Here is a 14,473-nt window from a genome sequence, read left to right on the forward strand (position 1 = left end):
TGAGGAGCTGTTGGGAATTTTACATATGCAGTCAAAATCTATGGATAATAGGCTTAAGTGTTTCCTCTCTTGGTCACAATTTCAAATATAATTGGGGCTTGTCTGCACAACACTCTTGTCTACAGATATCAGATCAGCTCAAATGACCCACACAAAGGGGTGAATCAGAGCTGGTTTTAACCAAACTAAACGGTTTAGATGTGAAATAACAAACACATACTGCAAATAGTAAATATTTTCATCACCTTAAAGCTGTAGACTAAGTTACCAACACTGTTAAAATGTGTATTTTACATTCTCCTGGCAGGTATATACCAGCTGCCAACATTTTAGCTACAAAAGCACAGTGTTAACACACTAGCAGGTAAAGAAAGACCTTAGTCCAGCAGTTGCTGCAATGTATCGTGTAAACTACCAAAAATGAGGCAGGTGTTATTTGAGATCTTCAACTCTCTATCACTGTAGCTCCTCCCAAATCAATCTCCTGAGTGTAGTTACTCCTGGAACTTTAGTTTTCTGCGAAGCACTCAGACTTGGATCAAATTAATCCACAGAGTACACAGTAACTATGTGCAAATACAGTCCCGTAACAGTGCAAGATGACACTGCATTTCAGCTTCACTTTTGATAAAATAAATCCTGTTTTTCTTTCTCACATTATTTCTTTACAATTTAGAGGTCAGCAACGTTTTGCAAATTCATTCTAGCGATGACATATTTCTGTAAAGAAGGCAGAAAAATGCTAACCAGCTGTTAGCTGCGACGTTTAAGCATTGCAGTGGGCTTATTTATAATGTTTCATTGTTAGGGGTGGAGTCAGCTTTTCCTTGCCCTTTATACTCAATTCCACTGAATTTGATTGATTTCAGACCTGCAATAAAAACAAACACAAAAGAATGACAAGCTCCTTAACAGACGAACTCCACAATTCAATAAGATTCAATAAGGCTAGTTCTGGGCCTTTCAAAAAATTTTTAAGCAACCATTATCCAACAGATACAACATGTTTTCATGCAAATCTTTCAATTAGCTTTACTTAGATTATAATGATAAGTAATAATCAGTAAACTAGTAAACACGGCATCCATATGGTCAGAAAATGTAATTGTCGAGTGACAACTAAGCAGGAAAGTAACAAAATTTTTATGAAATGCAGAGTCGGATAGGACTTGAGTTAACACCGCCGGCCATTTCCTCAACTTCCTTAAAAGCATTTTTGTAGAGTTTACACGTAGCAAATAATGAAAAAAAAAAAGAGAAATGCATAATGTATGTGTGTTACCATTTTGAAGCCTTGACATTGTAGGCATTTTAAATAGGTTGATTCTTTACTGTCAGCTACTCTTGCACTGCATTAATGTAGCCATCACACGTTCTGGAGAAAGACTGCGTTGGCTGATAAACTTGCTAAGTGGTTTTACCACAAGGTCTGTCACAGCAAGAACTCTTCAATACAAAGCACAAATATAATTTTCAACCAATGATATTTCAATAAAAGCTCCAGGTTTAAAATTCTAATTGACCTTTAGCAATTTAAACTATGTTTGAAATGATTCCAGTGCCCATATTGTCTTTCAGTCTTTCAGCTTGATGCTTGCAGTTACTGACAGTATTCTTAGAATTAGTGCAATATACTATATGGTTTATTCATATAAATTATATTCCAAGAAGATGCCCACATATACACATATACATATGCACAACTTTACTATTACAAAGCATTCCAAGAAGATGCAAACATATTTTGATATAAAACATTCTTGCTGAAGCAGCATATTGCTAAAACATCCCAGCATACACATGTCAACACTCAGAGAACGAGGTCATATGGCAGAAAAGCTCTATCTGTTTTCATAGCTGCAGCTGTCCTAATTTAGTGTACCATACATATCCATACACACACATAAAGAAATTAAATGTCTGCTTGGCTGTACAGCTGGGTGTCTTCTCGAGATGAGTTAAAGACATGGAGAAAACATCTTGGCAATACAAACAAACAGGCGCACAATAACTCACTTAGACTACTACCTGACTCCTGAGATGGACCACCCTGGTGCTCATTCGAAATCACACCCATACATACCCATATACACCCACACACACACATCCACATTCAGCAGCTGTGGGGTTCAGAAGCACGAAACATTCTGCGTGGGCGAGGTCGTCCTCAAGTGGAACAGACAGGTGATCAATCTGTTCCCTCACTCTCCGTCCTGAGCCTCTCTCCTGATGCTCGCACATCCTTGAGAATCTGAGATTGATGTAGGAGACACTCCTTCATCTTGTCCTCTGTCAGGGTGAGACGCTCCTCCAGCACTGAAACAGTCTGCGCGGTAAGCGGTGGCGCGGTGGGAGGGCAAAATAATTACACAGCAGACACAGAATAATTACAGAGGCAGATATCAGAAGAGTATTGGAATCAATCCTGTCGTCACAATGGAAAAAAATAAATGAAACAGCCATAGTAACAGATGAGACGTCATAACTCAGAGAGAGAGAGTGTGTGTGTGTGCATTTCCATATTTTTAGCAAAGTATTTTGGCCTTCATGGTGTGATTTCATTATTTAAATAAAATATATTACATATAGATTATTTTACAATATAATAGGATTAATTTTTTACAAAGCATTACTTCAAGAGAAACCGACTCTACCACAAATTTCTTATGGATGGTAATACGCCTTGTCTTGAATACAAATCATATACATTTGCTTCTAAACCTCAAACTCCAGGCATGTTCTTATTGTTCTTTTCGCATTGATACATTCTATTCTTGAAAATGCAAAAATGTGAGAAGGAAAACTAAATCAGATTGTAATCTAGATCCAGTTTGTGGAGGAAGGGTCAAATGTTAGGAAAAAGAAGAAATTAATAAAGAGCAGAGAAGAAACACAAAAACAACACCCAAAGGGTGAACATGTTTGCCAGTTTTGTTGAAACATTGAGAGAAGGGTCTGGGAGGACTCCCCTGAAAATGTGGAGCACTTTAACTCTTAATTTATTGCATCCTGATTAATACTATGCAACATTTCTGCCTTTTCTACGCCAGTTAAAGGTGAAAATGTCTTAATGTAAAGGAAAACACAAAAGTGTGATACCAGCTAACAATTCTGAATATAATGCATGTCACAGATGTCACTGAAACTACTTTACTTTAAGATTAGCTAGCAAACTGTCCCGTGTCACCTCTGTACTGAAAACTGTAAACTTCAAACATCTGCTTGCAGAAGTTTGCACATCTTTTTGTAATGGAGGATGTGGCTAGTATACAGAATGTTGGTTGGTATACTCCAGCCAATAATTAAAGTGACTAATGGACTCCAAGTAAGGTACAGCTGTTCCTGTAGGATTATCCAGACAACTTTTTGGTTTCTTTGAGGGCAAAGCCCATGGTTTACCATGAGCTTTCAAACCATAAATGGGATCTTTCTGTTGAAATGTATAAATCAGGAGAGTTTGGAAAGAATATCAAAGGCTCCTTGTCCTTGCTATACTCCATGGAATATCCAAGATACACCAGGATATACTGCGGCACACAAGATATTTCATTGAGGTGTCAAAGTATGGCTTTGCCATAAATAGAGGGTATGCACGTGACGCCACGGTACCCGGAAGTCGCTGCAGTTATACCACTGAGTGGCAAAAAGACGAGTGGCAGAATCTTTTAATATTCAATTATATTCGATACTGAACATGGGGGAGATCTGCTGTGTAATCGACTGTACAAACAGGTTTTCAAAGGGGTCAGAGCGGATCATTAAATTACATAATGTATTGCCGACGTTACTTCAGTAAAGCTCTTGATGTTAGCAGCTTTCATTTAGTTATATTCATAACCCCAGCTAACTTAAGGTAACTGAAGTAGCCAAAAGTAATACTTTAGTAAAAATAAAGTAAATAAATAAATATTGTGTTAAAGTATTACTTTGGTAAAGGTGAAAGTCACCTAAATAAACAGTCCTTGGGTAAAAGTCTCAAAGTATCTGATGTTGGCTATACTTTTCTTCTTTTATTTTTTCTACCTCAGTGTCTTATTGTATTGTATTATATTCTATCTATCTATCTATATATCTATCTATCTATGTAAATATCAAGTACATTATAAGTAAATTAGTTACTTGTACTACTGTAAACAGACTTTTTTTTTTTTTTTTTTTTTTAAATCAGCTTATTATTAGCTATGACGTTTAGTTTTGGTTTCTGTTTAAATAAATAGATTTTTGAATATGCAAATCTGGCTCTGATTCATATAGAAATATATAGGCTTTGCAGTGTGTATTTACCTGGCCTTGAAATTTCTGGCCACATGTCAGTGTCCGTGGACTAGGTGGTTTTGGGGAGCTGGTCTGGATCACTGTTGAGTACAACTGACCTCAATTTGTTTTAATGATACATTTTTATTCAGTTTCGCTGCATCCACCACTATATCCGTTGCCTTGTTGTGGGCGGTTTCTTTTGCCACTCAGTCCAAATGAGGAGGGCGTGTCGCGGGGTGGAAGTGACATAAACGCATACCCGTTATAAATTAGCATTCTGGAATGGCCCTGCCAGGGACTAGACCTAATTCCAGCTGAAATTTCTTATGTGACCTGAGGAGGCCTATGCATAAGAAATGCTGTTTCAATTGGATTGAACCACAATATTTTCCAAATCAAGATGTACTGAGCTGACAGACTCTTAGCCAAAAGAAAATCTTAACTTACCTCAACAAAGTTTCAGTTTCTGTACACGCTTATTATTGCTGTTTTTTTTATGTATTTTTGTCCTTTAATTGTTTCTTATCTGCCTTCACCACCTTGTTAATTTTACAACTAATAAGAAAAGAATGCTGATGTGATTTATTTTGGTATATCTTTTTACATAAAAAATGTATAATTTTAAATGGGCTGTGTGGACTTTTTACATTCATAGCATGTACAGCGATATTCTTGCTTTTTGACTGTTTGTGCAGTAAATTTCAGTTGATATGTGTGATGCTTTTCACTCCCTATCAGTTAGACACCTGAAGCCTTAACTGATAACTGACCTGCGTGAGAATATCCAACTGTTGAACAATGTGCTGCAGGGTAGAGTCCAGACTGGATGGACGACCAGAGAGAACTTCCAATGGGTGCGTCCGCACCATCTCCTCTTCTTCCTCCACTCTACTATCTTTTTGTGTGCCATGGGCCCCAGTCTGGTTCCCAGTAGTTGAACCTGCCCAACTGGCAATTTCACCTCCTGTCCATCCTTCCACTCTCGAAGCAGTGACATGACGTGCCGGGAAATGATTGAAGTGTTGACTGTTAGCAGTGGCTTGTGTGGGCGTCAAGTATGTCCAACTGTTTAAGAGCTGTAGATGATAGTAAGAGGGAAAAAAAAGTTGGTATTCTCTTTAACATAGGTGAATTTTGCCTCAATTAAATTTATTGTATCCCACAAAACACACATCATTTCAAATCCTCATTATGACACTGACATTGAATTGATGAAATGCCGCTGCAAACATTAGGATTTTAAAAGAATATAGCATTACAGGCACCTTTAAGTGGACAGCTTGAATGTTTAAAAGAAAAATTCACTGGGTTCACTTTCACTGTTAAACTACTGACAGCAACATAATAAACACATTATCATTTTTACTCTTTAGAGTTTCTGAAATGTTTAACAACAACAGGAGAGGGACTATAAGTAGGAGCACTAAAAGAAAATGGAAGAAGTAGTTAAGACGGAAGTAACATAACTACCAGTCAAAGTACCTCATGGAATTTAAAGTCCCACTTAATTTCTCAAAAGAAAAACTCAAGAGTTCCTCATAATTGTACACCTCACATTTTTTTATTCAAAGTTTAAAAAACAAACAAAATCCTTTTCTGTCTTGGGAATGACTATTCACCTTTCCATTCAATGAATGGGAATCAGCAGAACACATGTGCCAACCCTGCTTTCACCGACTTTGCAACACTGACTCTGCCACACTATGTGATGGCCTTTTCTAATATTGGGGTAATCCAGGCGTACATGTTTCAACCAGAAATCACTTCTCAAGAAGAGGAAAGTAAGTTACTAACATGATGCCAAAGTTGGCATAACCTTATTTTCAGTTCTGAGGTGTTTAGTTGCTCATTGTGTAACAACCTAACAATGACCAGAGCTGCTAACTGACGCACATTGAATGCAAGACTCAGGGGCTTCTCATAGGATGGGCTTTAGAATTTGTTCAGAGGCAAAACTGCTGTCAAGATCAAGATCAAAATATACTTCACTGTCCCCTTGGATAAATTTGTCTTGGACTAAAAGTGCTGCACTTGGACAGTATCAGCTGGACAGCATCAGCTGCGCCAGACATCATAATACACAACAGAGAACATATCAGGTCTGCCTGATGTTTTCAACGACAAAACACATGTAGCTTCTCCTCATTGCTTCCAGTTTTTTCACCTTGCTTTTGCAAAATTCACATTTCATTAGCTTCCCTCTGTGCATGCAAACTCATGATCGGTTCTTCCATTACTGAAAGTAGGCCATGAGCATATGGGCTTGTCTAACCTTGTGTCTGTGACTATTGGTGGTACTTCTCAGATTCAAAGCAGAAATGTTCAGCCATATTGTTGCTGACTTGTCAGACTAATGCCACCGTAAATCACACCAAAACGCAGTGGAGATTCACACTTCTATTCAATGAAATGCAAGTACATAATTAGGGTGAAAAACATAAATTAAATATATATTTATTTGGTTACAGAGCAGTCTTGATCAGAAGATTTAAAAGCCAGTTGATTAAACAACTAATTTCCATTCCATTTGGTTCTTGTTGGCTTTGTAGTCCTAAACAAAGAAATAAAATGTCAGAGGTTTAAAACCTCTTGCATCATGTAGCAACATTTACAGTCTGTAATCAGTGAAATCCTGTTAGAAAAAAAACTGTCATTAATGTGAAGGCAGACATTTAATCCCTACAACCAAGTGAAATCTCATTTGAAATGTAAATCCTGGATTAAACAAACATTTAACCATTTTGACAAACTAGAGGTTTGACAAACTAGGTTTTCTGTTAAGGAGAAAATTGAGATTTGATAATCTGTCCTGCTTCATAGCTATGTTTGAAATACACAGGAATGGAAGTGTCAGCAAGGCTTATATACACTGTTAACGCACAAAGCTCTGCAGATTTGGCCAACATGGTTTCCATCTCACGATTCATCAGTGGAGCAGACCTTGAGACTGTTGCAACATGGCAGACTGACGTACGTAGATGTTTCAGACCGCTGGACTACAGACTCAACAGTGGAGTTGTGACCGATTGACTACCGTCCTAGCTAAAGACAAATTTACAAGGTAATTTACACACTAAGGCAGGGAGGGCTACAGACACGAAGTAAATGATAGAAAAGTATCCACATTTTTAACTGACCTTTATTTTTATAATGCGTGCCCCAGAGGAAGTGATTTTTCTTCACAAAAATGAAGACAAACACATGACAACTGAACAGAATGAGAACATTCTATTGAGTCTAGCCACGGACATGCTGCCCTCTTTTATGGCGAAGGGGATGACTTCTGCAGCGGCTTTACCGAAGAGGCACAGAATTTTCATGTCGGCTACTTAAACGCTCATCTCAAACCGCTGATGTGCATTGCTTCAGACAACACACCAGTTTTGTAATATTTGCTGGTCATATTAATTTTATTATAGACCCAAACTGGCAGAGGTACGGGGGTACAAACTAACAAACTAATTTGAAAAGAGTTACAATAATTAAATAAAAGTCGACTGAGAAGATAAACTTGATGACAGATATGTCATTCTGCTTAGAAGCCATCTCAGATTTTAAGCTATCATCGTTCCACTTAGTGCCATTTCTAGAGTGTAAGGGTCAGGGCTCTGTACTACCTTTATTTCTAGTTAAAGCAGCTGTAATTAGAAAATATTTGCCACATTGGATCGATACATGACTTAACAATCAGTTTTGATATTGTTGCTTATTGATCTTTCTGTAAAATGAACAATCACTAAACTAATTATCAAAGCTGAGCTGTTTTCCTTCGTCACTTACCAATTTGCAGCACAAAAAGTGCAAAGCTGGGTGCAAAATAGTGGTGTTTTTTTTGTGTTAGGTGGGTGGGGTCATGTGGTGCATGGGGAGCACCAAGAGGAACAGAAGGGTGAAATTAATGAGGGATGTGTCTGAGGCACAGGGGAGGCAGGAAGGGGAGGAGGGTGTCACACATTCCTGGCCTAATGCACGGAGCAATCGATTCCGGCTTGCTTCCTGCAGACTGTCCTCACTTCAAAGAAAGAGTGGAGGGAGGCAGGAGAGGAAGAAAGATGGAAGAGGAGTATACGTGGATGAATAAAGAAAGGAGGGAGGGGGTTACCATTAGCTCCTGAGGAGAGGATTAGAGTATCTTTTACTATCCGAGCTTGTTTCTTTCCGTTTTTCTCTCTTCATCCTCAATGGCTGCTCTCCCCTCCTCTCTTCTTCTTTCCTCTGCCACATCTGGCCAACATCTGCTCTGCTCATTTATGCTCAGGAGAGCCAGACCTTCGTCTCTGTGTGTCCTCCCTTCGCCAGGAAGTTTGGGTGAAATCAAACATTTAACAGGCAAGTTATCCCAGCTGGTGCTTGTATCAATCACCAACACAAACACCAACATACAGAAAAATTAGATCATCTAAAAGCATCCAGACTATATAATATTTAAACAAAACTCACAGCAAAATATCAACTTCATTTCACATTTATTTATACAGGTTAGCCTTGTTGAGACCCGTAGTCTCATTTTCAAGAGGGGCCAGTTCACACAAACAATATTAAAACACAAATGGTAAAATAATACAGTTGAACAAAATGTCAAAGCACTAAAAGCACTGACAAATGTTCGTAGAGTTTCCAAGGGTCTCTGGGAGTGATTAGGTTGGACAGTTCATGAATTCATATCTTCATAATCAGTGATGGGCAGTAATGTGTTACTGTAATCCGATTACTTTTTTCAAGTAACTCGTAAACTAAGGGATTACAATTGCAAAAATAGCAATTAAATTATTGTTACTTTCCCGCAAGAAGGCTGCGTTACTAAACCGTGATTTTGTTTGTGAGAGTGTCTCATGACAATCACGTATGAGCGGTGCGACGTCTGTGCGTGTGTAGATCAACAAGAGACAACATGGAGCGCGGGAGAGAGCAGAACCATGCAGCGTTTAATGCTTGGAAGTACTGACATTACTTTGAGTTTGACTCAAAAAAGTGACAAAACATTAGCATCCACTGTATACTCTGCGTGGGATATACAATTCCAAAATTCTTTATCAAAAGAAAGAAATTCCACCTCCAATCTGAGCAAGCATCTAGCAAGCCAGCACAGGAATGTGGTGCTGCTGCCGCTAACACATCCAGTTCCACCGGGCAAACCTCCGACAGCCCCTCTCCTGCTAAACAGGTGAAAATAGACTTAAGAGCAACAGGTATTTTGAAAAAGAGACTGTTTCAGTTGATTCAATTCTATGTGATGGAATATGCAGAAAGAATAGAAATGGGCTGAAAGGTCTATTGCTTTATAGCGTACTCAGGTTGTGCATCGTGTTTGTGAAAAGTAACTAAGTAAAGTAATGATCAAAGTAACTAATTACTTTTGTAAAAGAAGTAATCAGTAAAGTAACTGGATTATTTTTTGGAGAAGTAATCAGTAACTAATAACTATTTCCAAGTAACTTGACCAACACTGTTCATAACACAATGAAGACAGTACAGTTCAAATGATATATATTGCCAAGAAAAAGGGAAATGGGTGCAGCGATTTATGGAAACATTTGCAAATGCAAATACAGTAGATAAGGCAAAAACAGTTTGTACACTATCAAACTGGAAAATCAATATTTGGTGTGAGCACCTTTATTCTTCAACACCGCCTGAACCCTCTTAGACAAGCTTTCTGTCATTTCTTTAAGTCGTCTTCAGGAATAGTTCTCCAGGCCTCTTGAAGAACATCCCAAAGTTCTTCTTTATATTTTGGCTGCTTTCTGTTCCTTTCTCTGTCAAGATGATCCCACACTGCTTTTCTCCCTGTTTTCCTCCATTAGGAATGGCTTCTTGGCACACTCATTTCCATTTCTGACGATGCTTCAGTGAACAGTAGATGAATCAGTTGAAGGACCAAATGTTGGTCCTGCGTCACAAGGACATAAGGTACTATTCATCTTATTTCATCCTCCAATTCTCCAGTTTCCTCAATTTTTAAGGACACTGCACACCATGCTGAGATATGTCAAGTTTTATGGCTCATAGCTCTTTGGGAATGACCTTATTGATGCAAAAGTACAATTCAAGGTTTATCAAACTGTGACATCTGGCTAAAAAACATTTAAAAAATGTTTGTAGATACAACTAAATAAATTGTAACAAATTGACTAAACATAGTTAAAATGGTAATTTAAAACTGACTCTTTGCTAACTTATTAGTTACGTGCTGACAAAACACCCTGGAATTGGGTGCCTTTTTTAAGCTTGAATGATTCATAGGTCAGTGTTAAGTGGCTTAACAAGCATACAAACAAAAACAATGGTCAGATACAAGGACAGGACAGAAAAATTACTGAAAAAGCAGCCAATGTCCAAAGAAAAGACTTTGAAAGAGCTTCAGAAAGAAAAAATTACAAATGTGGCTTCTTAGAAGCTAAATGTAAATAAATGAGGGGGAAATAAGTGTTTTGCACAGAACTCTATACAAATATCACATCTTGCAAGATGATCACACCCTAGAAAAAAGGACTAATTAGTAGTGGCCAGTACACAGTGGATGCACAAGATCATGGGAACATCTGGATATTCAGTGATAATAGTTCATTTTATCAGATGCACTGACCCCATTACATTCAGTATATTATGTAATAGGAGATTAACACTTTCCCTCAAGGAACACAGAGTGACCCTGATAATTAGGGGAATTTTATGAGATAAAATCATGTCTGCAAGGCTTTGTGGAAAGTTGGAAGTCATGGTTTGCTGTGACTGCGGTCAGTCATGCCAGTAATGTGGTGATGGTGTGCTCCCAGATGGCTTTTTATGTGCAAAAGTAGGAGGTAAGGTGGGGTTGGCACTGATGTGCTGATAGAAGCCATACATGTATCAGTATATGCGGCACACAAAACATGATATTACTCCAATCTATGGGTTTCCACATTTTGCTGATGATCAGGTGCAATGCGATAGTCTACTGACAATTAGGCAGAAAGTAAAAGCTAAACAAACAGTGATTATTCACTGACTGTAGCAGGATTACCTAAAATGGTAATGCTATCAACAAAGTAATCCATATTAAAACCTCAACAATGTCTGTGATGTTTCTGATCAAAAGGATCCTCAAGAGAAAACAGATCACAAATAGCCTCCCCTCCACCTCTAAATTAAATCACAGATGTCCGATCAAAAACATGATTACCATGAGCTCCAGAATTAGCCACAAGCTCTCTTTTGGCAGAAGATCTCAGACACTGACGCTTCCACAGAAAGGCTGTTTGATCTTAAGTGAGGGGCCACTCTGATGTAGAGTGTCCTCTCATCACCTCTCTGCTCCACCTGAGGCCTCAAACTCCTTCCTAAAAACCTGCTTCATGTTTTCTTTTTTTATCTTTAACTCTGAAAAAGTCCCTTATTATGTGTAATAATGATAATTCAAATCACACTTACCAATAAACACTGTCGCGTCTACATGATCAAAAAAACATTTGGAAATTGAGTATTGTATGGTTAAACTTCTTTAAAATGAATCCCAAATCCTGCCCGTATAAGTTGGATCCTGTATCTCATATTTGTCTGAGGATTCCTGCCCAGCAGAGAGGACACAGCTGGGCTCTTAAGCCTTGTGATTTTCAGTATTCATATTAAGGGTGCAGGCCCCCATGATGCCAAGCACAGCCAGCGCTTCCATGCTGATCATACGACCACAAATATTACAAACAATACAAATCAACAAAGCTCGACTGCAGAAACTCTTTAGAGAAACACTAGTAATAACATAAGTGACAAGGTGTTATATGTTGAAAACTACCTCTTTAAACAAGAGCTGTTCAAAGCTGAATTTATATGAGGGTGACACGCACTTCAACGTCAAATTGGACACAAGCAGGGGCAAGTCATAACAATAGTGATCACTGCAGACAAATTCAGGTGTTTGTTACAAATACTTTATCATTACCAGCAGGAAAAAGAGGGAATCAGTATTAGATGTAAGTTTTGCAAGGCCTGGGCAATAAGCAGTTGTTGAAAAGCAAACTTCCATGAGCTACAGAGAATTGTTTCATTTTAAAAATGTTTTGGGAAATGCTCCATCAGCACTTTTGAATATTTGTGACATGAAATGGAACTTTTTTGTGTGTTTTTAAAAAAATAAGGGATTAGCCAATCAGCACCATGTGCCACACTAATGTCGAGTTGAGAGCCATGGCACTGATATTTTACACGGGGAGTACTTGCTTTTTTCAGCATTAAAGGCAAATGGCTGAACTGTTTTAACTTTGCTGCATTACACTTCTAAAATCCCTGCAAACCATTTTTATTTTATTTTATTTTATCTTGGATGTGTACGCCATGCCGCTTACACATCCCAGACAGCTTAAAATAGTTCAACTTGATACCTTTGTCTCCAATGACCGACCATAGAAAGATGAACCTCCTCATACTTCGATACATAGCTTGAATAATATATACATACTTCCTTTGTTTCATTGTTTTTATTCCTCAGCAATGGTAGGGGAGACACGGCAGTTGCATGCTAAAGAACTAATAATGCAATAAGTAAAATCAAACCAATCTAAATAAGGAGTATGAAATCTCAGAGGACAATACGTCTACCTACTGAGATTTGATCAAATTATTCACCAATTTCACCAACTGGATAAAACCTAGTCAGTTGTTGATATTGCTTCCACTGTGTTGTATTTGAAATGAGATTTCGATCACCGGTCAAGCTTCATCAGTTAAGCCCTTTGTGGTGCATTCCCGGTGTGCGTTCACCAGTGCCTGGTGTATGCTGTCATGTGAAACACATTAGCTTTTAACCCAAACTAAGGCCCATGTCATATAAGTTCTAAAAACTGTTTGCAAAGCCTAAGCTACAAAGTTGTAAAATTAGAGGTCTGTGTGGGAAAGATCTATCTTTTTCATTTAGTGATCGCGTTTTGTTGTACATTGTTTGAGAAAAAAAAAGCATAATTTTTCCAGTGAAATTGTGAACTGATTGTCCTTCATTTTCACAGGAAACTAAATGCTGTGTCTGCGTTTTTAGCGTTCTTTCATGAAGCAATGTGGTCAGAAAACACTGTTGTTGACGGCAATCCGCTGCTGAGTAGGATATTTTCATTTTAGTGTGTGGGTGGCTATCATGCGGATGTGAGTGGCAGACAGATAGGGGAGAATGAAGGCGGGTGAAAACTCAAGTGGATGTGTTGACTTCCTCAAAGCCACATGAACCTCCTTTCGGCTTCCTGGCAGTCTTTCAGCTCCAGCCATTTCAAAACATCAGCTTTGGTCTGCCTCTGACAAAAATATCTCTGTATTTGCATTGAAGTGTCTATGTTGCTCGCCTGTTTTCCCAGGGTGGTTTCATTGCCATGTCAGTTTGTGTGTCCATATGTGGGTGTGAACGTTTTGTTTGAAGACAAATATAGCTGCAGGTGTGGACACAGCACCTTGGTAGATTACAGTTAGGTGTGACATGGAAAATGAACCTTCTGATGTGGCATTTTGGCAGGACTGACAGGAAATGGAGGCTTCAGATCTCTTGCCAGTTCCACTGGCCATCTGACTTGTGGTTATAGGTCAGGGAACGGAGAGGAGGATGTTGTTGGAGTTTCTGCTCTTTACCACAGAGGTGGCTGCTTACTTTTTAAATAAAAGGTAATAGATATATTCAATGAAATTCCCGGTGCAGTGCTCCATTGTTTAGTATTTGATAGTCTTTACATAAGATAGCTGGCCAATACAACTATGTATCTCTACATGCATAGTGTACATTTGTCTGGCCTGTGAAACCTGTGAAGAAAACAAGATGTCACTGAGATTTTCTTTCGAAAAGAGTTGTGCTGCAGAACGGCAGATGGAAAAGCTGAACGCAAAACAGCTCTTATGAACAGGTTTCTTAGATGAACGTTCAAACGGAAATATCAGGCAAGAAAGAATAAACACACTCCTGAACAGAATGTGACCATTCTCAAAGTTAAATTTCTGGTAAGCGACATATTTTCTGTTTATTACAGCCAGGCCAATGGTCCATAACTCCATTTACTGATCACACTGTGCAGCCTAGTTTATTAGCTCCAAGCCAGAAACGAGCCCTCTGCGTATTCTGTTTGAAACGGCATTTCAAAAGTTAGTTTTAAACTCAACATGGCCTCAGCTGGGCTTCTACTGCCGTCTCTGGTGTGCATTTAGAAGATGCGAGTTAGAATAGGTGCATGGAAGTGGTGAAAATTGAATAAAATGTCCTCTAAGGCAC

At 38.5% G+C, this 14,473-nt stretch overlaps 1 protein-coding gene across 2 annotated transcripts in view; it reads right to left on the bottom strand.

Annotated features, from left to right (window-relative positions):
* Positions 1 to 766: 766 nt before the first annotated feature.
* poc1b (POC1 centriolar protein B) overlaps positions 767 to 14,473 on the bottom strand; it is a 53,180-nt gene continuing 39,473 nt past the window's right edge. The window contains exons 11-12 of one of the 2 annotated variants that reach the window (XM_072386440.1): positions 5,028 to 5,333; positions 767 to 871 (exon numbers count right to left, since the gene is read on the bottom strand). In XM_072386440.1, the coding sequence (XP_072242541.1) occupies positions 866 to 871; positions 5,028 to 5,333 (312 nt within the window). In that variant the 3' untranslated portion in view covers positions 767 to 865. Of the gene's footprint in view, positions 872 to 1,697; positions 2,327 to 5,027; positions 5,334 to 14,473 lie in introns of those variants that run through there. The other variant, XM_072386439.1, reaches the window with a different exon arrangement.

This window comes from Leuresthes tenuis, unplaced genomic scaffold (assembly GCF_036924035.1).
Source record: "Leuresthes tenuis unplaced genomic scaffold, fLeuTen1.0.hap1 SCAF_5, whole genome shotgun sequence".
In the NCBI taxonomy this organism is placed as follows: Eukaryota; Metazoa; Chordata; class Actinopteri; order Atheriniformes; family Atherinopsidae; genus Leuresthes; species Leuresthes tenuis.